The sequence below is a fragment of the Hypanus sabinus genome, chromosome 9 (genome assembly GCF_030144855.1).
Source record: "Hypanus sabinus isolate sHypSab1 chromosome 9, sHypSab1.hap1, whole genome shotgun sequence".
Taxonomy (NCBI): Eukaryota; Metazoa; Chordata; class Chondrichthyes; order Myliobatiformes; family Dasyatidae; genus Hypanus; species Hypanus sabinus.
Genome location: NC_082714.1, coordinates 29,295,054 through 29,321,359, shown reverse-complemented (window position 1 = coordinate 29,321,359; position 26,306 = coordinate 29,295,054). Strand labels below are relative to the sequence as shown.

General features: G+C 38.4%; 1 protein-coding gene across 2 annotated transcripts in view; it reads left to right on the top strand.

Moving 5' to 3' along the window:
• The window catches only part of smg1 (SMG1 nonsense mediated mRNA decay associated PI3K related kinase), a 145,497-nt gene that overhangs the window by 28,489 nt on the left and 90,702 nt on the right, over positions 1 to 26,306 (top strand). For both annotated transcript variants that reach the window (XM_059979383.1, XM_059979382.1), the window contains exons 3-22: positions 7,566 to 7,718; positions 8,433 to 8,569; positions 8,807 to 8,865; positions 10,629 to 10,842; positions 11,159 to 11,284; positions 11,368 to 11,440; positions 11,701 to 11,798; positions 12,675 to 12,848; positions 13,136 to 13,360; positions 14,974 to 15,075; positions 17,442 to 17,711; positions 18,091 to 18,221; positions 18,860 to 19,021; positions 19,156 to 19,274; positions 19,354 to 19,441; positions 19,550 to 19,651; positions 20,474 to 20,614; positions 20,770 to 20,969; positions 24,341 to 24,537; positions 24,630 to 24,794. In XM_059979383.1, coding sequence (XP_059835366.1) covers positions 7,566 to 7,718; positions 8,433 to 8,569; positions 8,807 to 8,865; positions 10,629 to 10,842; positions 11,159 to 11,284; positions 11,368 to 11,440; positions 11,701 to 11,798; positions 12,675 to 12,848; positions 13,136 to 13,360; positions 14,974 to 15,075; positions 17,442 to 17,711; positions 18,091 to 18,221; positions 18,860 to 19,021; positions 19,156 to 19,274; positions 19,354 to 19,441; positions 19,550 to 19,651; positions 20,474 to 20,614; positions 20,770 to 20,969; positions 24,341 to 24,537; positions 24,630 to 24,794 — 2,936 coding nt within the window. The remainder of the gene's footprint in view (positions 1 to 7,565; positions 7,719 to 8,432; positions 8,570 to 8,806; positions 8,866 to 10,628; positions 10,843 to 11,158; positions 11,285 to 11,367; positions 11,441 to 11,700; positions 11,799 to 12,674; positions 12,849 to 13,135; positions 13,361 to 14,973; positions 15,076 to 17,441; positions 17,712 to 18,090; positions 18,222 to 18,859; positions 19,022 to 19,155; positions 19,275 to 19,353; positions 19,442 to 19,549; positions 19,652 to 20,473; positions 20,615 to 20,769; positions 20,970 to 24,340; positions 24,538 to 24,629; positions 24,795 to 26,306) is intronic.

The window sequence follows — 26,306 nt, the reverse complement described above, 5'->3', positions numbered from 1 at the left end:
CTATTAATCCCATTAGACACCCAGACTATTTCAAATGAAGCCTGAAACCATTGCTGGAATGTTGTTTCTGCTGAATGTTTATGGTAACCAACTGTTGAGATGAATAACCAGAATGCCACCTTCAGCTTAAGCCAGGCTGATATAGAGAAGCAATCATGTGACATAGCCACACAGGCAGACACAAATTGCAAATCTCAGTTTAGAAGTTCTATGTGTCATGTAAAAGCTTGCCATTTGAAGAATTCCCTATAACTTTTCTGCCTATTGGAACTACTTTGCTCAAAAAATGTGTACAACAGTATTTATAAAGAGAATTTTGGATTAAGTGATTCCAATAAGGAATAAAATAATGGCTGCATTATGTTTGTGACATGACTAGACTACTATTAAATAAAATTCTAATCCAGGGGTCTGCATCGGATCTCGGGCAAAGATCTGATAGTAGAAAGAATCATAACATTGTTATTCGGTAACCCACTGGTTTGGATATTGCTGACTGCAGGTTGTGCCAATTTCCACCCTGAAGCATAATGCTCTTACCTGAATTACAGCAACATGCTTAGCAAACTGATCAGTACATGTGGGTCGTAAATGGTTCGATCCTGAGTGCAGAGCCCTGCAAATACAACTGCTTTACATAAGCTAACCAGATCACAACACTGGTAGAGGGGCATGATGTAGAGTCATATTCTTAGCTTTGGTATAAATAAGAAAGTTCAATGCTGCACAGACTCCGATTAGGTAGGCAACATCAGTGGAAGGAGAAAGTTTGTGTTTCAAGTTTAAGATCCTCCATCAAATTCTAACCTTTTCTGTTTATTGAATTTCCCCAGCTTCACTGTTAGTTACACTTTTAAACTCTTAAATAATTGAAATATTTAAAGTTGAATTAATTGATTTGGCTGAGAGGATGCAATTTGAAATTAGTTTTTGTTATTTATCACATGCAGTTCCCTGCAGGTAATTTTTGTTTTAGATCTGTTTTTTTTATTTGATCCCACACTTTGCATGCTGCATATTCAATATGAAACAACCTAACTTGGATTAAACCTGCCACCTTGCGTCAACCAAACCCTCCATCTCTAAAGAGCACAACATTGAAGCTATTTGTTAGGATTAGGATTGAATGTTTGCAGTCGATGCATGCATGCTAGAAATATGGATCAGACTGAATTCATTTAAAACTCAGTGAGTTTTTATGCTGAGTAAATAATATACAAACGCAATGTCATCTGAAAAAGTTTTCTTGCTGACCCAATTTACTATTTTTTTCTAGTAATGTCAACTGTCTTGCTTTTGATCACCAGAACCTGGATTCAGGCTAGTTTATACTTTTTTTTAATAGTTTGTCACCAGCAGAAAAGGCTGAGTTTTAAATATGACTCATCCTGAAGTATAACAGCTTGCTTTTTACCTTGGCTTTTTTAGGTTCCACTCATGAAACTAAATCTTATTTGCTGCTTTTTTTTTGCACTAAGGCATTTTATGGAAGTAGACCCGAATTGATTATACAGGCTTCTATTAAGGTTGTCTTTGGAACAATGCAGGGTACAGATCATGGAGATGTTTAAAATAAGTTTGTAGGAGGATGGCAGTCAGTGGTGGCTCAGATGATGGAGCAAAGTACAGAGTAAATTTATTATCAAAGTGTATGTATATGTTACCCATATATAATCTGAGGTTCATTTTCTTGCGGGCATTCACAGAAAATACAAGAAATGCAATAGAAACAACCCAAGAAGGACAAATAACCAATGTGCAAAAGACAACAAACTGTGCAAATGTGAAAAGAAAAAGAATAATAAATAAGCAATAAATATTGAGAACATGAGATAGAGTTCTTGAAAGTGTGTCCATAATTTGTGTGAACTGTTCAGTGATGGTGTGAGTGAAATTGAGTGAAGTTATCCCCATTGGTTTAAGAACTTGCTGGTTGAGGGGTTTATCCATGATGGCTTGGGCTGTATCCACTACTTCTGGTAGGCTTTTTCTGTACATCGGTGTTTCCATTCTAGGTCTTGATGCAACCAGTCAATATACTCTTCACCTCACATCTATAGGAGTTTGTCAAAGTTTTAGATACCAAATCTTCGCAAACTTCTAAGGAAGTGGAGGCGTTTCTTTGTACTTTGTAATGGCACTGCATGATATGCTGGACCCAGAACAGATCCTCTGAAATGATAACACTAAGGAATTTGAAGTTGCTGACCCTCTTCACCTCTGATCCTCCAATGAGGACAGGCTCTTGGACATCGGTTTCCTCAGCTCCCTGGTCTTGCTGACGTTGAATGAGAGTTGTTGTTGTGGGCACCAGTCAGCTATGTCTAATCTCCCTCCTATGTGCTGCTTTGCCCAAGGACAGTGGTGTCATCAGCAAACTTAAATCTGGCATTGAAGCTTTGCTTGGCCTCCCAGTATAAAGTGAGTAGGGCAGGGAACTAATCATACAACCTTGAAGTGCACCAGTGTTGATGGTGATTGTGGAGGAGATGTTGCCAATCTGAACTGACTAGGGTCTGCAACTGAGGAAATTGAGGATTAGATTCAAGTCAAGTCAACTTTTATTGTCATTTCAACCATAACTGCTGGTACAGTGCATAGTAAAAATGAGACAACGTTTTTCAGGACCATGGTTTACATGACACAGTACAAAAAATAGACTGAACTACGTAAATAAAAAAAACAGAAAGCTATACTAGACTACAGAACTACACTAGACTGCATAAAGTGCACAAAAACAGTACTGGCATTACAATAAATAATAAACAGTTGCACAAGTAGGTATTGAGGCCTAGGTCTTGAGCAAATTGATTTGTTTTGAGGGGTTAATAGTATTGAATGCTAAACTGTAGTAAGTGAAGAGGTAATGAAATGGCTTCTGCTATGGACCTGTGGTGGTGAAAGGTAAATTCGAGTGGATCTCAGTCACTGCTCAGGTAGTGATTGGTATGTTTGGTCACCAACCTCTCAGTACACTTTTTCTGAGTGTTTTCTGGGGTCAAAAAGGACAGGGAGGGAGGGAATTGAAGTGGGGGAGAACACTTCTAATGAGGGAAAATATCATAGCTGCATAAAGGGAGAGCGACACGAGGCATCATCTACAGAGTCTGTGCAGGAAAGAGAACCAGGAATGGAGCAATCATGCTTTTGCAAGTATTCCATAGGTCCCCCAGTAGACACTAAGGAGCAGGTTGGTAGGCAGATTTTAGAAAGGTATAAAATTAGCAGGGAAGAGTCGTGGGAGAAACCAGATTCCCTCATTTTGATTGGCACTTCTGTTGTAAGAGATGTAGAAGGGGCAGAATTTGTTGGGCATGCCCAGGAAAGTGTTGTGATATGTGGACAGGCCAACTAGAGGAGAGGCCATACTGGATCTAGACTAGGCAGTGAACCTGGTCAGGTGACGACTCTCTTGATGGGTGAAGATTTCAAGAGTGATCACAGCTCCATGACCTTTAGCTGGCTTTGGACAAGAATAGGAGCAGACAGTATGGGAAAGTATTTCATGGGGGAGGGTTGATTACAATGGTATTAAGCAGGTACTTGAAAGCATAAATTGAGAACAGATGTTCTCAAGCAAATGTATATTGAAAATCTGAATATTTTTTAGGGGGCACTTGCGTAGGGTTCTAGATAGGTTTGTCCTTATGAAGCAGGTAAAGGATGATAAGATGAAAGAATCATGGTTGACAAGAGAAATGGAGCATTTAGTCAAGGAAGAAGGAAGAGTAATTGAGGTTTAGAAAACAAAGATCAACTAAGGTAGCTAAGAAGGAGCTTAAGGGATTTAACAGTGCTAGGAGGGGACTTGAAGGCTTAGAAGTAAGGAAAGACTTCAGCTCAAAAGAGGTGTTGGCTCTGGGTAAGCTTCTGTTAAGGTTCCCTTTTTTCCCCTCACTGTACATAGTGTAGTAAATGGCTGTTGTGTGTTCCTGTTAGGTGTTGGAGTCCTGAGAGACTCGATCTCCCAAGGAGCTACTTGTGCATGAAGTGCATCCAGCTGCAGCTCCTTGAAGACCATGCTAGGAATCTGGAACAGCAGCTGGATGACTTGCTTGTATGGGAGAGTGAGAAGATAATCAATCAGTTTTGCAGGGAAGTAGTCATTCTGAAGTTGCAGAAGGCAAGTAGTTGGGTGACTTTCAGGAGAAATGGAAAAGTGAATAGGCAGTTAGCGCCGATCACCCCTGTGGCCATTCCTTTCAATGAGTTCAACACTTGGGATACTGTTGTGGGGTATGACCTCCAAGGGGAATGCCACAGAAACCAGACTGCTAGCACTGAGCATAGATCTGTGGTGCAAAAGGGAAAGAGGGAGAAGAGAGGGAGAGTGTCAGTAGTCAGGAGAATAGGCAAGAGATTCTCTGAGCGATAACGGGACACCATAATGGTACAATACCTCCCAGGTGCCAGAGTCAGGGATGACTCACATTGCATCATTTGGAAAGGGAGGGAGAGCAACCAGATGTCTCGGTATTTATAGGTACCAATGACATAGGAAGGAAAAGCAAAGAGGTCCTGAAGAGAATTTAGAGAGCTAGGTGAAAAGCTGAGAGGCAGGACTTCCAGGGTAGTAACTTCTGAATTGCTCCCTTTGCCACGTGCCAGCGAGCGTAGAAACTGGATGATTTGCCAGATAAATTCATGGCTGAGAAGCTGGTTCAGGGGACAGGATTAAGGTTCTTGGATCATTGTGATCTATTCTGGGGGAGGTATGACCTGTACAAAAGTGACGGGTTGCAGCTGGTCATGCACTTTGGTAGAGGAAATAAATGTGCAGAGTGTTTTCTAAATGGGGAGAAAATCCAACCAGCTGAGATGCAAAGGGATTTGGGAGTCCTTGTACAGAGCACCCTAAAGGTTAACTTGCAGGTAGTTGGTGGTGAGAAGGGCAAATGCAATGTTAGCATTCATTTCAATTGGTCTAGAACATGAGCAGGAATGTGATGCTGAAGCTTTATGAGGCACTGATGAAGCCTCATCTTGAATAATATGAACAGTTCTGGGCTCCTCATTTAAGAAAAGATGTACTGGCATTAGAGAGGTTCAGAGGAGTTCACAAAGGTGATTCCAGGAATGAAGGGGTTATTGTACAAGGAATGTTTGATGGCTCTGGGTCTGTACTTGCTGGAATTTAGAAGGGTGGGGATCTCATTGAATGTTGAAAGACCTTGACAGAGTAGATGTGGAAAGGATGTTTACAATGATGGAGTCAAGGACAAGAGGACACAGTCTCAGGATAGCTGGGGATCCATTTAAAACTGAGATTCAGAGAAATTTCTTTAGCCAGAGGGTGGTGAATTTGTGGAACTTATTACCACAAGCAGCTGTGGAGGCCAGGTTGTTGGGTGTACAAGACATCAAAGGTTACGGGGAGAAGGCTGGGGAGTGGGGCTGAGTAGGGGAGAAATAAAAGGATCAGCCAGGGTTGAATGGTGGAGCAGGCACGATGGGTCATATAGCTTAATTCTACACCTATGTCTTATGGTAAAACCCCATGTTTTACAAGTATATGAAAAAGAGGATGGTTAGAGTGACAGCAGGACTGATCAGGGAAGAGCGAAGAAATATGCCTGGAGTCAGAGGAGTTGGGAGAGGTCACTAAGTATTTTGCTTCAGTATTCACCAGTGAGGGGGATCTTGATAAATGTGAAGTCAGTGAGGAACAGTTCAATGTGCTGGAACATATGAAGGTTAAGAAAGAAGATGTCTTGGAACTTTTATATAAAAAAAAATAATATCAGGTTAGGTAAGTCTCTGGGGCTGGATAGATTGTACCACAAGTTACTATGGGAGTGAAGGAGGAGATTCATATCACTGGCAGTGATCTTGATATCCTCGGCCACTGGCGTAGTACTAGAAGTTGTACCAGAGGGTGGCAAATGTTTCCTTTTCTTTAGGAAAGGTAATAAGGATTACCCTGGGAATTGCAGACCAGTGAGACTTGTGTTAGTACTGGGCAAACTAATGGGGGGAAGATTCTTAGAGACAGGATTTGTGAGCATTTGGAGGAGGACAGGCTGATGAGGGATAATCAGCATAGTTTTGAGTGAAGCAGGTTGGAAATCACAAACTTGATTTACTACTTTGTGGAAGTTACAAACTGAAGATGGGGCAGTAATTGTGCATATGGATTTCAGTAAGGCATTCAATAAGCTTTCCAATGTTAGGTCAGAAAATCAGTAGGCATGGGATCCAGGGAAACTTTGCATGTATGCAGAATTAGCTTGCCCATGGAAGACAGAGGATGGTAATACACGGAGTGTATTCTGCCTGAAGGTCTGTGACTAGAGGCCTTCCACAGGGATCTATTCTGGGACCCCAGCTCTTTTGTAATTTTTATAAATAACTTGGATGTCAAAGTTGAAGGGTGGGTTAGTAAGTTTGATAACAAGAGTTGATAATGTTGTAGATAGTGCAGAAGCTCGTCATAAAGTACAATGAGCATTGATAGGACGTACAGATGGGCTGAGAGATGGCAGATGGAATTGAAGCTGGAATTCAACCTTGCCAAGTGTGAAGTGATACGAAGTTGAATTTGTATTACCAGGATTCTTGACAGCGTAGAGGAAAGAAGTATCTTGTAGTCCGCATCTATAGATCCCTTCAAGTTGCCACACAAGTTGATAAGGTTAATAAGGAGGCATATGGTGTGTTGGCCTTCATCGGCTGGGTGATTTGAGTTCAAGAGCCATGACGCTGCAGCTCTGTAAAACAATTTAGACTTCACATGGAGTATTGTGTTCAGACCTTATTATTAGAAGGATGTGGAAGCCTTAAGGGAGGATGCAGAGGAGATTTACCAGGATGCTGCCTGGATTAGAGCATGTCTGATGAGGAAAGGTTGGGTGAGCTAAGGCTTTTCTGTATGGAGTGAAGGAGGATGAAATGCAATTTGATAGGTGTGTAAGATAAAGGGCATAGATAGTGGACATCCAGCGCCTTTTTTAATTTAACACAGTGCTAAGTGCACAGAACACACTGCCGAGGATGCTGATAGAGGCTGATACATCAGGGACATTTAAGACATTCATGTACATAGGCACATGGATAAAAGAAAACTGGAGTGCTATGTGAGAAAGAAGGGTTAGACTGATCTTGGATTGGGTTAAAAGGATCACGTAACATTGTGGCCTGTACAGAGCTGTATTGATCTATGTTCCAATACTTTCAATTCAAGAGGTAACAGTATTTGCTTGAAGGCCTGAAAGAAGAATTAAAAATCTGTTTTTTTTAAATTGTTTATAGCAGAAGCTTCTTTGTTAAGGAGAGGATAGTTCCTTTTAGAAAGCAGTTTTACAGATAGTCAACAGTTCCTGGTGCCAGCAATGAGTATTCCTTTCTTAGGGGAAAAAACATATTCCAATGTGTGCAGATATACCTTTCTGTCCCAGAATGGTAGTGGGATTGATTTACAAGCCATAAGGTTAATGTTCAATTGAATAATTTTCGAGTGCTGTATTGTACGTCTCAATTTGGCACAACTATAATTTTAATGGCAAGAATCAGTAGAAAGAAGGTTGCTGCTTTTTTTTCTTATCTGAGCAATGTGATTTTCTTTACAGGCAGATACGATGTCAATGGAGGACTTGGTGAAAACGCTTATGGTCGGAAGTCGCTGGGGCAAGAGCTGAGGGTTAACAATGTGACCAGTGATGTAAGCAGCATTCAGCATGGGAGTCGTGCTTTAGCTACAAAGGAGATGAGGAAATCACAGGGTAAGCAATTTTAAGAACCTGACTATCCAGATAAACATATTTTGCCTAGAAAGGTATTCTGTAAAGCATCCTTAGTGCTGCAGAAATTTAAAGGCTGAAGGGTCTCAACCTGAAACATCGACTGTCTGTTTCCCTCTGTGATGTTAATTGACCCACTGAATTCCTCCAGCATTTTTCGTGTTGCAAGGAGAATTGGAGTTAATGTTCATGTCCTTTGTCAAAACTAGGAAACAGAGTAAGCAAGTTAGATTTCAGTTAACAGAGATTAAGAGGATTGAGCAAACAAAATGATAATCTGTTTGAGTGAATTTAGCAGTTTGAATCAGATCACATCTGGACCAACTGTTACATTCCAAGGACTAGTTTTGTAGAGTGGACTTTCAGGGTGATCTGTTTGAAAATGGAACCACTAGAAGAGGTGGGTAAGCTACTCAGATGGAAGCGTCTTAACACGTGGATATAACTTAAAAGGTAGAACAAGGCTATTCAGGGGTAATGCCCAATAGCTCTTATGTACATAAAGAATTATAGAAGTCATGTCACCAGCCTCATTAAAAGGAATCAAAATTGATACATTTTCTTTAATTCTGTTAAATTTAGTTGGGGATGGTGGGGTAACACTAGGGTTGAAAGCACAGAACAGCCATGATCTAATTGGTAGAATCTTCACTTCATTTAGTTTTATTCACCTTTTCTTAAAATATTTTTTCTTAGAGCGATCTTTATCTTATTCTGATGAGTCTCGACTGTCCAATCTTTTGCGGAGGATTTCCCGTGAAGATGACAGAGAGCGTCGGCTGGCTACAATAAAGCAATTGAGAGAGTTTATTCAGCAGCCAGAAAACAAAGTGGTGAGTGGAAAGGAGAAAATTATTTTTTGGCATCATAAAAGAAATCCAGGTGTTCTTTTTTACAATGAAAGGCCAATACAGAATGTTAACATTTTGTGAGTTGCTGCAGGATCTTGTAATCATTTACAGCATTTTCTGTTTTGCTGAATAGCTCAGGTGTGTGTTGATGGTAGGTTTGAAAATATGGGTAATTGAAATATCCCTACATATTTGAGTAATTGGAGTTTTTTTTGGCAGGTTCTTATTAAGCAGTTAGACAATGCCCTGACTGCAATACAGGATGTGCTCAATGAGAGGTATGTAAAATACAAAGATCTGAAACATTTTAATGTTTGTATTGCAAACTTTTAGGTGAAAAAATATAACTTTATAGATTATTCTTGCCACAGAATCATGGTGAATCAAATGACCCTTTGCTCACTATGACAATGTGGACCACACTAATCCTGTATGCCCATATTAGGATTATACACTTTTATGCCTCCCCTATTGAATGTTTGTCCAAGTGCCTCTTAAAGGTAATATTGTATCTCAACACCTCTTATTGAGGGTTGTTCATATGGGGGGGGGGGGATTTTGACTGACTTTATCCTATTAATGTGCCTTCTTAATTTCAACCCACTCTCTTGTGCTCAAAGGAGAAACAGACCAGAATACTGGTTCTTTCCCAATAACTAAAGTCCTCTTTCTAGTGAATCTCCTCAGCATTTTCTTCAGTCCAATCACATAGTTCCTGTAGAGTGGTGACCAGATTTGCATTCAAAATTCTAGTGTTTTGAAATATGTAAGATAATGTCGTAACTTTCATGTTATATATTCTGACCTATTAAAGGAAGTATTCCATATGCAGCCTTTACTTTGTATTAAAATATATCCTAGAGTTAGTCTTAAAGTTGTTTGCTTTGAATTTATCAGATGGACTTTTGGTTTCCTATAACTTATTTAGTGCAGGATATGTGTGCTGATGTGAGAGAAGACTATGAACTGAAAGTGATGCAAATATTAGTTTTATGTAAAATTTTGATGCTCTGAATCAGGTAAGTATCTTTAATTGATCAATTAAATGATAAGTGCTGAATAAGTTCACTTTTTTCCTCTTGCACTGCCTATTTAATTTTATATATTTCTTGTATTTTATAGTTTTTATTATATATTTTGGGCAGATGGGGCTCGTCAGCCATGGTTGGCAGCTCATCTAGGAGAAGGAAAACTCTGATCTCAAATCTCTGCTGCCTTGTGGCTATATACATTCATGGGGAGGGCTTGGGGAGTAAACCCTGAGGGGGAAGAATCCAGAGCTGGAGTCCCTAAGGCAGTCCTACATTGAGTTCAGTGCTGACTGGCAACTCTTGCAGTGCTGCTGGTACTAAGCTATATTGGTGTCTGCCATTCCTTTGGGTTCATCAGTTGCGTGGAGAGGCGAAGCTTGCCACATGGGCGGTAGCTTGCTCTCCGTATCGTACTGCTCAAGCTTGTGTATCTAGATAATTAGGATGCAATATCCATGGTCAGTTCTGACCAATGGAGGCCCTCACCTCACCATATATTTCAATGTTCTGTAAAACAAATTTTACAACATATGCCATTGATATAAAAACTGATTCTGAAGTTTGGTTTTTATTTTCTTTATTTCTGCATTGCTTCATAGCATAGCAGCTGAAATTGGGACCTTAAACTATATCATTTATTGCTGTATATTTTTATCCAACAGAACATTCTAACTTTGTATAATTTGTGGAGTATAATGGGCAGACCCTCAATAAATGATTAAAACTTTCCTCAAGGAAAAGAATACAAACTAAATTGTGAATTGCTTGAATGTTTATTTCCTGCTTGGAAAGTGCAGAAAAATACATAGGCTAAGTTGTTGTTGTGCAAATCTGTCATAATTAAGAACATGGTCAATTCCCCATCTTTCAAATGGGAAAATTATTCTGTTTTGCTAATTTATATTATAAAAACAATTGTTTGGGGATAGGTGCAATTCACATACTGTATCAATGTCTGATTTATTAATTCATTTATAGGGTATTAATATTCTTTAACTTGTCACTAACAGTAGTAAGCTACTCCATGAACTACGACAAGAAGGAGCTTGTTGCCTTGGCCTGCTGTGTGTATCTTTAAGTTATGAGGCTGAGAAGATCTTTAAGTGGATTTTTAGCAAGTTTAGTTCTTCCACCAAAGATGAGGTAAAACTTCTATACTTGTGTGCTACCTACAAAGCGCTGGAAACTGCAGGGGAAAAGAAGGCATTTTCATCTGTAATGCAGGTTAGTTTTTAATCTTAAAGTTTAATTTGTATATAATGCTAAATGCTTTAGAATGTTCATTTTATTGTAAAAACTAATTTCTGATCATGTTCTATCTTTGGTATTGATGTTTCACATTGGGGAAGTGTGTTCAGAGATGTAATGGTTATTTTTAATAATTGAATTTTACAAAGGATTGTTCAATGAAAACTTATTGTACACTAGAATTTCCAAAAAGCATGGAAAGTGGAAATGTATCATCTTTAGTTCCAAATGTACTTGTGATATAAAATAGCATATATTTCTGTTGAAATTAAATAAGCTTTTTTTTCCCCAGCTGGTGATGATTAGCCTACAGACTGTTCTGGAAAATGTGGATACACCGGAGCTACTGTGCCAGTGTGTGAAATGTATTTTATTAGTGGCACGTTGTTATCCCCATATATTTAGTACCAACTTTAGGGTAAGGATAATGAAATAAAATACTTTTTAAATATTCTGGTGAGTTTAGCTACAGATTAATAATGATGCTTTTGAATTTAAAAGGACACTGTAGATATACTCGTTGGTTGGCATATAGATCACACTCAGAAGCAATCCCTTACACAGCAGGTGTCAGGTAAGTTAGTTTAATTTACTAAAGTAGTTCATTATTGGATTATTACCTATCAACCTTTTTACGAAGAGAATAACTTTGCTAAAAATGCTAGTTTCAAGATGGCTTTGATAAGATGAAGTTCATAATTGTGTAAATAGTATTTTAAAAAAAATAAGAAAAATATAACATTCAACTCAAGTTAATCAATTGTATTTCATTTCAGTTTATATACTGAATTGTTAGCTTTAAGAAAATTAAAAGGTATTTTATTTAACCCAAAGGTTGGCTGCAGTGCTTGGAACAATTCTGGGTCGCTGATCTTGGATTTTCTACTACCCTTCTTGGACAGTTTTTGGAAGATATGGAAGCTTATGCTGAGGTAGCGTGGTCATATATAAATTTAAAGTTTGAAAATGACTTTCATATTCGGTTGTGGGAGGTCATGTCTTATGAATCTTTAGGAGTTTTTTCAGAAGTAATTAATGGGATATATGAAGATTTGGCAGTGGGTGTTGTCTTATGGGCTTTACTTAGACCTTTCCCAAGTTTTCATATGGAGACTGATCAGGAACATTAAGATTCATGGGAAACTAGCAAAGTGGATTCAGAGTTGGCTCTGGTAGGAAGCAGGGTGGTAGTTGAAGGTCAATTCTCCAACTGGAGGCTCATAACTAGTGGGATTCCCTGTAAGGATCTGTTATTCATTATTTATGTAAATGATTTGGATACAAATGTACCTGTCACAATTAGCAAGTTTGGTGATCCCTAAATTAGGGGATCTTGTTGATAGTAAAGCAAGTTACATTGAATTGCAAAGAGACCTTGATCAGAAAGGAATGAACTGAGGAATAGCAAATGGATTTTTAACTTAGATAAGTGTAAAGTGATGCATTTTGGTGAGTCAAACCTGGTTATTAACTCGTGTTCATATTTGTTAGTTATGCCTTGTAAAATTGCAATTTGCTGATGTGCTTTTCATTCATTAGCAGAGAGTAGTGTCCTTAGTTGAAATGTAACTATGCCAGCTCTTTCTCTGTGATGTGAAACCTTTGGATTACTGCCAGGGTTATATAATGAAATTTATTTTCAGTTTTTGCATTGGATTTTGAGGTGAAAAATAGTCACACTGCTGCAGTTTTCAATTAGCAATTGTCATAATGCCCCAGCAAAGTGCATTGGATGACTAAAGGAACTATAGATTGTACTTCCTTCACTGCTCCAAAATGATCAAACTGTCTGGTATTTAACATTACAGGACCTCAGTCACGTGGCTTCCGGTGAATCTGTTGATGAGGATATTCCACCACCTTCAGTCTCATTGCCAAAATTAGCAGCACTACTAAGAGTGTTCAGCACTGTAGTAAGAAGTATTGGAGAGCGTTTCAGCCCGATTAGAGGACCTCCAATTACTGAGGCTTATGTGACAGATGTAAGATTGTGTTCATGTTAATTTCCTGTTGCTTTTCATGGATTGTCTGTGACCATGGGAAATGTCATTTGTAGTTAATTCAGTTTTTAAATAAATGTGTATGTTAGAAATGTAATAAGCCTCACATTTTATTTTGGGCCATGGATGTTGTCATTGCATCAGTAGTAATCAGTTTTTTCATCTAAAGCTTTTACATTTTATCAAGCTTCTAGTTAAAAATGTGTTCACACACTTTATTTACTTAATTATTCTGCTTATTTAAATGTGTGTATTTCTTTTAAATCTAGATCCTGCTCAGAGTTGTGAATTGTGTTACCACAGCAAAACAAGTTTTCTTTTCTGAGGCAGTTTTGACAGCTGCAAATGAGTGTGTCTGTGTTCTATTGGGAAGCATGGACTCTGACATAGCCAAACATTGTGAAATTACCATTAATTATGGGTTGGATCAGCTGGAAGGTTGTCAAATGTTTGGTGCTGAATACATCATCTCTGTCTTAAACCTGTTGACTCTGGTGAGTCTGCTAGCTTGCATTTTTAAAACTGGTTAATGTGATCAGCTTTAGTTGAACATTATCCTAGAAATAACACTAACATACATTTAAATATTTATTTAGCCTTAACCTTCAGTTGTGTACAGCAAGTAAAATATTAGGAAGTGCTCCTGAATCATTTTGTTGATAAAGTCTGGGGGGGGGGGGGGGGGGGGGTGTGAAGAGAGCAAAAGATTGTGTACTTTTTTTTTCTATGGTGTAGGGTGGGCTGTTGATTTTTGCCAGAATACCAGGGGAAATTCTCTGCATTTCAAGAAAAAAGATTGCAGGATTCTGAAAGCAGAACCGGGGATTCAATTCAACATTTCCTTTTTGTCTATATAGCTGCTAGAATAAGGCAGTGCATTTTGGGCGGGCCAAGTCCAGGGTATACACAGTTAATGATAGGCCTCCATAGTACAGGGGTGGCAAACCTTTCTGAGAACATGTGCACTTAAATTGGCAATAATTTTTAAAAATTCTCTCGTGCTATGATAATTTTGAGCAGATATCATTGATTAATGAATTAGTAACAATAATTGTAAACATTTTAAAGAAAACTGATGTCCTATTTCTCTTCATTGCTTTTACTGTTAATAAAAGTATAAGAGACAGATTGAAATAAATGGTGCATTTTAAAAAATGTTCAAAAATTAATCTATAGGAAAAAAATTCTGAATAGTATCGTTATTGTAACTGTTTACTATCCAAATACTGACATGTATAACAGGTCTGCAACTATTTCAAAACATATTATCCAATGTCACGTTCTTGCAACCATCTTGATGGCTCCAAGCTAGTGTGAGACATTTCCTCTGAGAACACCTCATTGCTCCCAAGTTGTAGAAAAATAATTTGCTGCTGCATTTGACAGTAAAGATAAGCATCATGTGTCTCTTTGTTGTGGGTGGCATTTAAATAATTGAGGGGTTGACTACATGCTACATGACAACAATTTTTGCACATGCCATCTTGGGCATATGTGCCATAGATTCAGCATCTCTTTGCTAGGAAGTACATGGTGTGGACAGGCACGTAATAAGACATGGGGTGTAGAATGTGAATGTACAGTTCTATAAAACATTAGTTAGGCCCCAGCTGGATTACTTTGTATATCTGGTTGCCACATTATAGGAAGGACGTGTTCGCATTGGAGAAGATACTGGGGAAATTCACCAGGATGTTGCCTGACAATAGTTTTGGCTATGAAGTGATTCTGAGGAGATGGGTGGACTGTTTTCTTTGAGGAGGCTGATTTAGGTATACATAGGACATGGATAATAGTATTCTGCCACATTGCAGTATTTAGATGTGCATTTGAATTGCAGTGATAAAGAAGACAAAGAGCCAAGTGCTGGAAAATGAATTAGTGTTGATGAGTCGTGTTGATCAGTGGTTGGCATGGGTGCTGCAGGCCTAAATACCTGCTTCTGTATAATGTCTCTGGTCAAATCTCAGTGGAATTTGAGTCCAAAATCATCTGATTTAAAGTGGCATGAGTGAGAAAGGGCTGGAACACCTGATCAACGCTTATCTTTTAAGACAATTATTCTCTTGCATTTTGATCACTTATAATACAATTTTCATTTTTTCAGATTGTGGAACAAATAAATACAAAATTGCCAGCATCGTTTGTTGAAAAATTGTTTTCACCAGATTCCAAGTTACTTCAGCTCCGTTTTCATAGGGAAAAAGAGGTAAGGTTGAGGATGAAGATAAGTGCACATTTCTAGTTACATGTGCACCTACTTATTCTGGATGAAATTATGCTGATGTCTTTTAAATTCTTTTACTCTTTGAAGGCTTTAATTTTTCAAGCAACTATACCCAAATCTTCATTAGGGAAGCTAAGGGCTTCTTAGATGAGACTTTTACTGAAGTGGTTCTATACAAGGGAGAGGCTTCAGATAGTTGGGGCCCAACAGAAGTAAGGGAAGTAGGTATTCAGTGCGGGGTTCCTCTGTGGCCATTCCCTCATCAACAAGTATATCCCCTTGGATACCACAGAGGAACAACCAAGTCATTGGCACTGTGGCTGGCTCAGGCTCAGCAGAGAAAGTAAAGTCAAGCTGAGAAATAGTGATAGGAGACTCGGTAGTTCTGAGGATAAACAGAAGATTCTGTGGTCATAGATGAGACACCAGATGGTATGTTGCCTCCTAGGTGGTATGGTGGCAGATGTCCCAGAGAGTTTACAGTGAATGGGGAGGGTAAACATCCAGAGATTATGGTACAAATTGGTGCTGATAATGTAAGTAGAAAGAGGGAAGAGGACCTGCACAGTGAATATAGGATTTGAGAAAGGGGCTGAAAAGCAGGACCTCAAAAGTAGTGATCTCTGGATGACAGTGCAATGTGCTGCTAAGGTCAGAAATAGGAAGATAGTGAATGAGTGGGTGAGAATTGGTACAGAGAGCAGGGCTTCATGTTCTTGGATCATCGGAACTTCTTCTGGTGCAGGGCTGACTGGGACAAGTTGCATCTAATAGGAGGGAAGCCAATATCTTGAGTGAAAAGTTTACTCGTGCTAATCAGGAGAGTTTAAGCTAGAGTGTTAGGGGGATGGCACCAGGTCAGAAAGTGACAAGATTAAAAGGTAGATGTCATGTCAGGCAAGAGCAAGGTAATAAGCACAGTGTGATGGATGTTTTGAAGTGAATTTTAGTGCTGGAGTGTAGTGCACTTAGCCTGGGTGACTTAGCTACCTTCAGACCTTTCTGCTTCCCATAGCTTTTGACATTGGGAGTGCACTGGAATCATCTGTAAGGTCTGGTGGCCTGGCTCCCATGATTTTTGGCTTGCCTCAGTGCAGTATAAATGCTGGCTTGGCACAGATGGCTGGCTGCATTGAGAGTAGCTTTGACAGCTGGGGAGGCCCTGGGTCACAGCTGTTAAATCAATCATTGACATTTGCAGTCAGCAAAAACTTAGGATGTTTTTAAAAGTTAAGATTAAAAATATTTGCCAAAATAACTTAAAGCACTGTGTTCACATATTAAAGTCAATTTAAAATATTGAAACAGAAGGCTGATTTCTCCCACTCCTTTAAGAGATTGCAATCACTTTACTTCCACACAGGAGGCCAACTGATCCAACAAGTCCATGTCATCTCTCAGTACCGAACATGTCAGTAGAAAGGGGGGATGATGACCTTCCCCCTTGAAGCAGTCCTAATAGTCCCACTACTACTGTCCCACTCGTGTGTATGCTGTATTCAGTGATCTTATCCTGGAGCAAATAACTGCTGAACTGCATATTGAATGCACTCAAGTAGTGTGGGCAGCCGCAGAACTACAGAAAATGCCATGTGGATATTTGGTAGTTCAGAAAAATTATATATTGTCTTCTCTAGTAAAACAGTGAAGTTGGGACCATAGTCAGGTGTCATGTCATTTGTTGGGAGGAATAATTAGTACTGTTATGTTTTGAACCTGTGCAAAGATTTTTGAGCTTCATGGATGTGGATGATTTTAAATGGACTGTATTTCATATTACTCTGCTTTTATTATTCCATAATTGTTTTTGATAATACTGCTGACATTTTATCTTATGGGATAGAACAGTGTATCATACAGCCAGTTAACATTTTGTGAAGCTACGTTCAACGTAGAATGAGTGCAACTTGCACAGAAAGATCAGAGTAGGCAGAAAGATGGAGGACAGGAAGTACTAGTTTCCTGTCTTGTCTTAATGTGTGTATGCTTTCTGATAGTATATAGTTTGTGATCATTAAAGGTATTAGTAATGCACCTACTATCATTGAAGAAACAGTAGGCATCTTTTCTTTTTGTGTACCTGTGCTTTCTGTGCAAGTTGTGGTGTAAATGGGAGTTAAGCCCCGAAGAAATCTGCATAAGTTCACTGATAAACAAACAAAATGATTAATGTCAGATTAATAATAAAATCATAAATTTGTTGATGGGAATACATAAACCCCATTTTACTTGGAATTTTTACTCTTGTGAAATGTTTTCCTGCTAAATATTACTTAAAAGAAATATAATGCTGTTTTAAAAACAATTGTGCAATAATATGTTAATCTCTTCCATTCATTCCTATACAGGTTGTATCAACAGCACAGTTTGTATATCAGGCTGTGTTAAGTCTGAAGAATATTCCTGTATTAGAAACTGCCTACAAACTGATTTTGGGGGAAATGACTTGTGCACTGAACAGTCTTCTTCAAGACGTAGCACTTCCTCCAGTCTGTTCAGAGATACATCATGAAGCTTTCAGGGACATTACATTCAAAGAAGAGAGTGCAGAGTTTATTGTACTATTTGACTTAAGTGCCCTTACTACAATTGGAAATGCAAAAAATTCCTTGATTGGTGTAAGTATATATGTGTGAGTTAAACTAATACTTCATATGGGGTAAACTGCACGTTTGACATTTTAGAAGTATTTGGGGACTCTATAATTATGTAACACTATTACAGTGCTAGTGACCTGGATTCAGTTCTACTGGCGTATGTAAGAAGTTTTTTACATTTTCCCAGTGACTACATCGGTTTCTTCTGGGTGCTCTGGTTTCTTCCCACATTCTAAATATGTATGGATTAGTAGCTTGGTCATATGGATGCAATTGGGTGGTGTAGAGTTTTTGGGAAGGTCCTGTTACTGTACTGTACCATTAAATAAATCTTTTTAATTGGAGACTTGAGTTGCACTTAGAATTACTTCTAATAGTGCTTTGTGACTTTTCTTTACAGATGTGGGCTCTTTCCCCCACAATGTTTGCCCTACTCAGCGATAATCTTACAGTTGTACATGCCAACCTTGCTGTTCATTATCCTGCCATCCAATATGGAGTTCTGTACACTTTATATTCCCATTGTACAAGGTATGGTAAGCTTTGAGTGCACATTTGCAAGGTGTGATCAATTTTGTCTTGTCCTCTTAAGGTCTTTGTTTTACAGTTGCTTTAAATATTCTCCCTCTGGCTGAATTTTAAAATGTTAAATTGGGAATTTGTTCTGAATTTTTAATGTGCGATCCTTTCATCATTGATTATTGCCAAACGTTGTGTTCTGTGAAAATTAAGATTCACCAAATGCTGTGGGTGACAGGAACCTTAATTGCACCCTGAAATTGGTGCATCGTTTGGTGAATAGATTAACATTGCAGGGGGCATTGGTCAGTAAAATAAATGAAGGCATTAGAAATATTGAAAATTTAGAACCAAGGGTTAAACTAGACTGTTAGTTCAACTTTCTTGGACACGGTAGAAAATTGCCAGCTTCATGTGGCATTTGGCATGCATTCTCAAAACCCTCCTTCATACAAAGTTAACATTATTTACATTAAAGTATTAGTAAATAATGCTTTCAGCTGTACTACAGTTTTTGAAATCTTACAAAATTTGTTATAAACCTTGCTCATTGAATATGTGACTGTGATAAGAACTGAACTGCCAGGTTTGATTCATTTTCAAAATCCCATTCAGCTTCAGATAAAAATTGTTCATTCTGGTCTTTGCAGGCATGACCATTTCATATCTAGCAGTCTGAGTTCATCATCACCCTCTCTGTTTGATGGTGCTGTTATCAGTACTGTCACCATGGCAACAAAGAAACACTTTGCCATCATACTGAATCTTCTAGGAACGTTGCTCAGTAAGGATATTTTGAATAGTGATGCAAGGTAAATCATCTTTTCTGGTGTTTTCCTATGTGGAACAAATATATACGTAATCGAGTATTTTTCATTGCAAGTTGTAGCCAGCAGTAAAAAGAATTTTTAGTTTTCACTTTCAAAACCTATTTTTATCTCACCAGGAAATTACTGCTAACATGGGCATTAGAAATAACAGTTTTAATGAAGAAATCGGAAACTTACGCTCCCTTATTTGCTCTCTCATCTTTTCACAAATTCTGCAAAGGATTGTTATCAAATGGTAAGAATTCTATTGATTAGTTATTTAGTTTACACATTAAAAGATGAAATTCTCATCCTGTCTTGTTTTTTAAACGTAGCTGTTCATGAAGATGCTTCTATTTGCTTACAAGCATGCAGCAGCTTACAAATCGTTTCTACTTCCTTGCCAAATGACCTTTTGCAAAGGTATATTTCTGATACTTTTTCCTTGTACTATTTGCACATTCATATGTATGATTATTTAGATTACATATGAAGTTTGCAGACTAAAGTTGATACTGGTTTTGTTCATAGATGTGTTGATGTTTGCCGTGTGCAGTTAGTTCATTGTGGAGTTCGTGTACGGCAGGCTTTTGGAAAACTTTTGAAGACCATTCCTCTGGATGTTGCTTTAAGGTATGATGGCTTTAAACATTAGTTTCATTGTTTGCTTTAAATATAACTTGTCAAATCTACAGTTTGTAAATTGCATACGTAATTGAACTGAGTAATCTTGCAGTCCAAACTAAATCAGTGAAATGTTTCTCTTTAAGTTGTAGTTGCTTGCTATTTTTTCACTTGACCAACATTTACACTAAGGATTTTGCACCTTAGTGTGATAGATGCATGTCTGTTTTCTATTGATTGCTGGGAGTTTGAGCCAATCAACAAAATGAAAATCGGCAAAGAAACCTACTGGATTTAGGATGAAAATATGCTGGATGTTCTCCGCTTTACAGTATCTGTGTATATAAAAAAAAAACATTTTGGCCTTGAATATTCATTAGAATTGGAGAGATGACAAACTTTAGGAAGGGATGTAGTAAATACTGAGGTCTAATGAGATGAAAATCTTGAAGAATTGAATAACAGAACTGATACTTCAATTGGATCAGTCGAAGGTGATACAAGTGGGGGAAGTAAGATAATTAGTTGAAATTCCAAAAGGAAAAATAAAATGCTCTAATGCAAGATTTGACCTGAAACATTGATTTCTTCCTTACTCCCCATGGATGCTGCTTGACCTGAGTTCCCCCAGCAGAAACAAAAGTTCATGTTCAAAGTTGTTAAAATGAAAATTCTTGTCTTAGATGTAGAGAAGCTTTGAGATGCAGTTAAGAGCGAGTACAGCTGGTTTCTTTGAAAATGTTTCTTCTGTTCCATGCAGTTTAATGAAGATTGTATTTGGATAATGAAGAAATTGACTACTGACTAAAAAAAGTGTTTTTGTTTTTACAGTAACAACAATCACACAGAGGTGCAAGGGATCTCATTGGCCATCAGTAACCATATGAGCAAAGCTCCCAGTAACACATTTCACCCTCAGGACTTCTCTGATCTAATTAGTTTCATTTTGTATGGAAGTTGCCACAGGATTGGGTAAGGTTTTAATTTTATTTTCCAGTTCCAGCTTTATGATTTTTGTTTTGTAAGATTTGTTTTACTTGCATAATACTTTGAAAGAATCAGTAATATTTGTAAGTACAGTGTAATGGATTAGACTGAAACTGGTAAATTTTTTGTATTCCTTTCAGCAAAGATCATTGGCTCGAGAGACTGTTTCACAGCTGTCAGAGATTAGACAAATGTGACCAATCGACCATACCTCGAAACCTTTTGAAAACTGAGGCTGTGTTATGGCAATGGGCTGTATGGGAAGCAGCGCAATTTACAGTGCTTTCAAAACTACGGACACCATTGGGCAGAGCACAGGATACATTCCAGACAATTGAAGGTAGTGGATAAATTTTGCAATGTTATGATCTTTCTTGAAGTGGGAAATCCATTAGATATAAGAGCAGAAGTAGGCCATTCAGCCTATTGAGTCTGCTCTGCCATTCAGTCATGGGCTGACCCAATTCTTCTAGTCATCACCACTCCCCTGCTTTCACCCCATACCCTTTGATGCCCTGGCTAATCAAGAACCTATCTATCTCTGCCTTAAATACACCCAATGACTTTGCCTTCGCAGCTGCTCATGGCCACAAATTTCACAGATTTACAGCTCTCTGATAAAGTAATTTCTCTGCATCTCAGTCCTAAAAGGACATTCTTCAATCCTGAAGTTGTGCCCTCTTGTCCTAGGATCCCCTACCATGGGAGATAACTTTGCCATACTAATCTGTACAGGTTTTTTAACATTCGGAATGTTTCTAGTGAGATCCCCTCTCATTCTCCTGAACTCCAAAGAATACAGCCCAAGAGCTGCCAGATATTGCTCATACAGTAAACCTTTCATACCTGGAATCATTCTCGTGAACCTTCTCTGAACCCTCTCCAATATCAGTATATCCTTTCTAAAATAAGGAGCCCAAAACTGCGCCCAACACTTCAAGTGTGGTCTCATGAGTGCTTCATAGACTCTCAACATCACATCCCTGCTCTTATGTTCTGTACCTCTAGAAATGAATGCCAACATCGCATTTTCTTCACATCCGACTCAACCTGGAGGTTAACCTTTAGGGTATCTTGTACAAGGACTCCCAAGTCCCTTTGCATGTCTGCATTTTGAATTCTCTTCCCATCTATATAATAGTCTGCCCATTTATTTCTTCCACTAAAGTGCATGACCATACACTTTCCAATATTGTATTTCATTTGCCCATTCCCCTAAACTAAGTCTCTTTGCAGGCTCTGTTTCCTCAACACTACCTGTTCCTCTACCTATCTTTGTATCATCAGCAAATTTAGCCACAAATCCATTAATACCATAGTCCAAATCATTGACATACATCATAAAAAGCAGCAGCCCCAACACTGACTCCTGTGGAACTCCACTGGTAACCGGCAGCCAGCCAAAATAGGATCTCTTTATTCCCACTCTGCTTTCTGCCAACCAGCCAATGCTCCACCCATGCTAGTAACTTCCCTGTGATTCCATGGGCTCTTATCTTGCTAAGCAGTGTCATGTGCAGCACCTTGTCAAAGGCCTTCTGAAAATCCAAGTACACCAAGTCTACTGCAACTCCTTTGTCTACCCTGTTTGTAATTTCCTCAAATAATTGCAGTAGGTTTGTCAGGCAGGATTTTCCTTTCAGGAAACCATGCTGGCTTTGGCCTATCTTGTCATGTGCCTACAGGTACTCTATAATCTCATCCTTAACAATTGATTCCAACAACTTCCCAGCCTCTGATGCCAGGCTAACAGGTCTATAGTTTCCTTTCTGCTCCCACACACCCTTCTTAAATAGCAGAGTAACATTTGAATTTTCCAGTCATCAGGTACAATGCTAGAATCTGTGGATTCTTGAAGGATCGTTAATGCCTCCGCAACCTCTCCGGTTCCCTCCTTCAGAACCCAAGGGTGCATTCCATCCGGTCCAGGAGATTTATCCACCCTGAGACCATTAAGCTTATTGAGCACCTTCTCAGTCGTAAATTTCACTGCACAAACTTCACTTCACTGACACTCTTGAATGTCCAGTATACTGCAGATGTCTTCCACTGTGATGACTGATGCAAAATGCGCATTCAGTTCTTCTGCCATCTCTGCATCTCTCATTACAATATCTTCAATTACCTTGTTATATATTCCTTAGTTCATAAGCTATTAATGAGTTTGGATGAATCAATATGGTCAATTAAATACAGGTTTAAGAATGCAGATGTACAATATTTAAAGTATAACATTTATGGGGTTAAAATGCTGGTGAAAGGGGATGGGTAGTAGAAGGTAAAGTGATGGAAAGATGAATACATGAGGAATAGATGATATCTACATTAAAGAAAAATAGAAATTGGTATGATCTGACTGTCAATACAGAAGCAAATGCAACTAATTGCAAGTTAACCTAGGGTGGGAACTTCATGTTGGGAACTTGACATTTTGGAAGGATGGTTAGATAATAAGATACATCACTTTTGATAAAGAATGAGATTAGGACAATAGTGAATTATTTAGCACAGTAGATTCACTGACTGCCCAGAGATCTAAGCTCAGCCCTAACCTCTGGTGCTGTGTGCAGTTTGCATGTTCTCTTTGTGACCATGTGGATTTTCCAGGATGCCCTGGTTTCCCGTGCCTCAAGTTCACATAGATTAGGAGGTTAATTGGCCACTAAGTTCTCCAAGCTTAGAAGTAAGTGATGGAATCAGAAAAGGGGTTGATGAGAATATATTGCGGATTTTAAAAAGAATAGAATTAATATAGGAAATATATAAATGAGTAGTCAAGTAGTTGGCATGGACTTGGCCTGGAGGGTTGCTATGTTGTATTGTGCCTTGACATGGTCAGATCAGAAGATACAGGAACCAGTGTTTTCATTGTAGACATTTTTTCCCAGATCAAAGAACTTGGACCTTTCATCTGAGCATCGAAGCAAGGTTTCTGGTTGAAACTAGTCCAGAATACCCAGGAACAATCAGACTTGAAATTGAAGAATCAATGCTGTCAGTATCCATGTGGAAGGAGACCCCATCTTACTAGATTCAATCAAATCCCAGGCAGTGCATTCTGGGCACCCACCATTCTGTTTTTAAAAAATAAATAAATTCAAGCCTCACACATCAGCTTTGACCTTACCCCCTCTCACCTTAAGTGCATGCCCTCTGATAATAGATATATCAACTCAGGAAAAAGATTGTCTTTCTGTGTCTCTCATAGTCTGATAAACCAGTATCCAATCTCTCTTTTGCCTCAGCAGTTCCAAAGAAAATGACCTAAGTTTTTCTACCTTCTCTTTATAGCACATGTAGCATCCTAGTAAACCTCTTCTATATTTCTCCAAAGCTTCAAAATCCTTTCTAAAATGGGTGACCAGAGCGAAATGCAATTCACATTTGGTCTTACTAGTTTTATAAAGCTGCAAGATTTAATAAGACCTGATTAAATACTGTTTAAGTAGCTTGTTGTTGCTCATACCTGCAGCTCTGTAGTTTAAGAGTTACTATTAAAAAGTTTGCTTTCATGTAGTTTACTAGGTATTACTAAATACCTAATTACTAAATAGGAATCTATTCTTTTGTCTAATCCTGAACTGCAGCTATAAACAAAAATATATACAGCACAGAAGTTGTTGATGTTGAATGCAGTATTGAAAGTAGAAGTCACATTTCCATCTAACGGATGTATATCATTAATAACAACTTGGTCTTTTAAAATTCCAGGTATTATTAGGAGTCTTGCTGCACATACTCTGAACCCTGATCAAGACATCAGTCAGTGGACGACTGCTGACAATGATGATGGGCATATTAGCAACCAATTAAGACTTGTTCTCCTACTTCAATTTTTGGAAAATCTTGAAAAGTTGATGTACAATGCCTATGAAGGATGTGCTAATGCACTTATGGCACCACCAAAGGTCAGTATCTTTTTTTTATATTTTAAGTTGCTATATTTTTGTGTTGCCAAGGTGCTGTGTCATCTAAGATCTGTATCATTATCATATTGCAGGTTATTAGGACTTTTTTCTACACAAATCGGCAAACATGTCAAGACTGGTTAACGCGAATTCGAGTTGCAATAATGAGGGTTGGCTTACTGGCTGGGCAACCAGCTGTGACGGTCAGGCATGGATTTGATTTGCTGACTGAGATGAAAAACAGTAATGCAACTCAGGTTAGTGGAAAAAGATCTTACAATTGCACGCAAAATGTGATGTACTATCAAATAATGGTTCTGCATGATTTAGCTTTGGGGGAGATCTATTTCAAAACTTCAGTTACGCCATGCAGTCATTAGGAGAGAGAATTGTAATGGTGGAGTACAATATCCTACTTATTAAATGGAAATTTACTAAGTTCTTCAGTGCAGCAGATGAGTAGGAATATCTGTCTGAGCACTGCCTTATTTTAATTAAACAGTCACATTTTTAAAACTCTTTGTCTCTTCCTCACCCTAGTCCATAAGTATTTATAAATAACATGAAGTATAGAGTCCTGATGCAGTTTTGTTGTGAACTCTGTACAATTCAGCATTGTAGAAACCCAAGCTTTTCCAACAGATTGTTTGTTGCTCCATATTCCATTATCTGCAGTCTCTCATTTCTATCTTGCTATCCCCTGTCCTTTAGAGTGAACTGTAGTTACACATCATTGTGTACACCTGACCTTGAAATGGGTTGAAATTCTATCATAAGCCTTGTAGCGCAGCAATTACGTGCAATCACTTTACAGTGCCAGCTGTAAGATTGAAGTTAGGTTTCTGCTGCGGTCTGTACTCATCAAACGCTTGTTACGCCACTGGTTTTTAGGGCAGCAACCGCTGATCCTCTAAGGAATTTGTATGTTCTCCCCATGACCATGTAGGTTTCTTCCTGATGCTTCAACCTGCTCTCAAATTCAAAGCAGTGAGAATTGTGCTGAGCAGCCTGTAAGTGTCATCATGCTTCTGGTGCCAACAAAACGTGTCTCAACTCATTTGTGGACTGCCAAGCAGAATTATTGCTGATTTGATTTGTCACAGATAAATGCATGTCACATGTACTACACATCAAAAGATAGTGGAAAAATAAAGCAAATCTTTTTAAGAAAAATTAAACTTTGTGGGGGGGCGGGATTCTTAACATTAAAGATGGGGTGTAAGTAGAAGTGATCAGGTAGCCTGCAGATGGCAATTTTTAAAAAATACCTAAAAGTAGGATCTTGTTGTATTCCTTGTGTAACATCTTTGCATGGTAGTTGAATTTTAACTTTGACTTGAGCTTGGAAGGTATTTGGTGGTATCAAATTGCAATGAAATTCTGAATTTCCAAGTGAACAAAGAAGTGGACTATCAGGTGCAGACCTAGGACAATTATGCTGCAAGAAAAATAACACTGAACAATCCATATCAAAATTTAGTTATCTTCAAAGCTAGTTTAACAACCGCCTCAATGTTCTGGTCTGAATTGTACTTTTCAGATAAGGCACTGAAATATTTTTAATTTTATTCAGTAGTTATGTAGGATGCAGATGCCTCTTTGTGATAGTTATGGTAGAATTATCTATAATCTTTGTTATTCCTGTCTTCTCTGTGTAGCTTTCATTCTTTTTTGCATTGGTATTGGTTAGGGCAGAATTAGAAGCTGAAAATTGAGCATTCGTGAGGCAATGTGGGACAGCAGCAAAATTTGTATTGTACTGCTTGTCA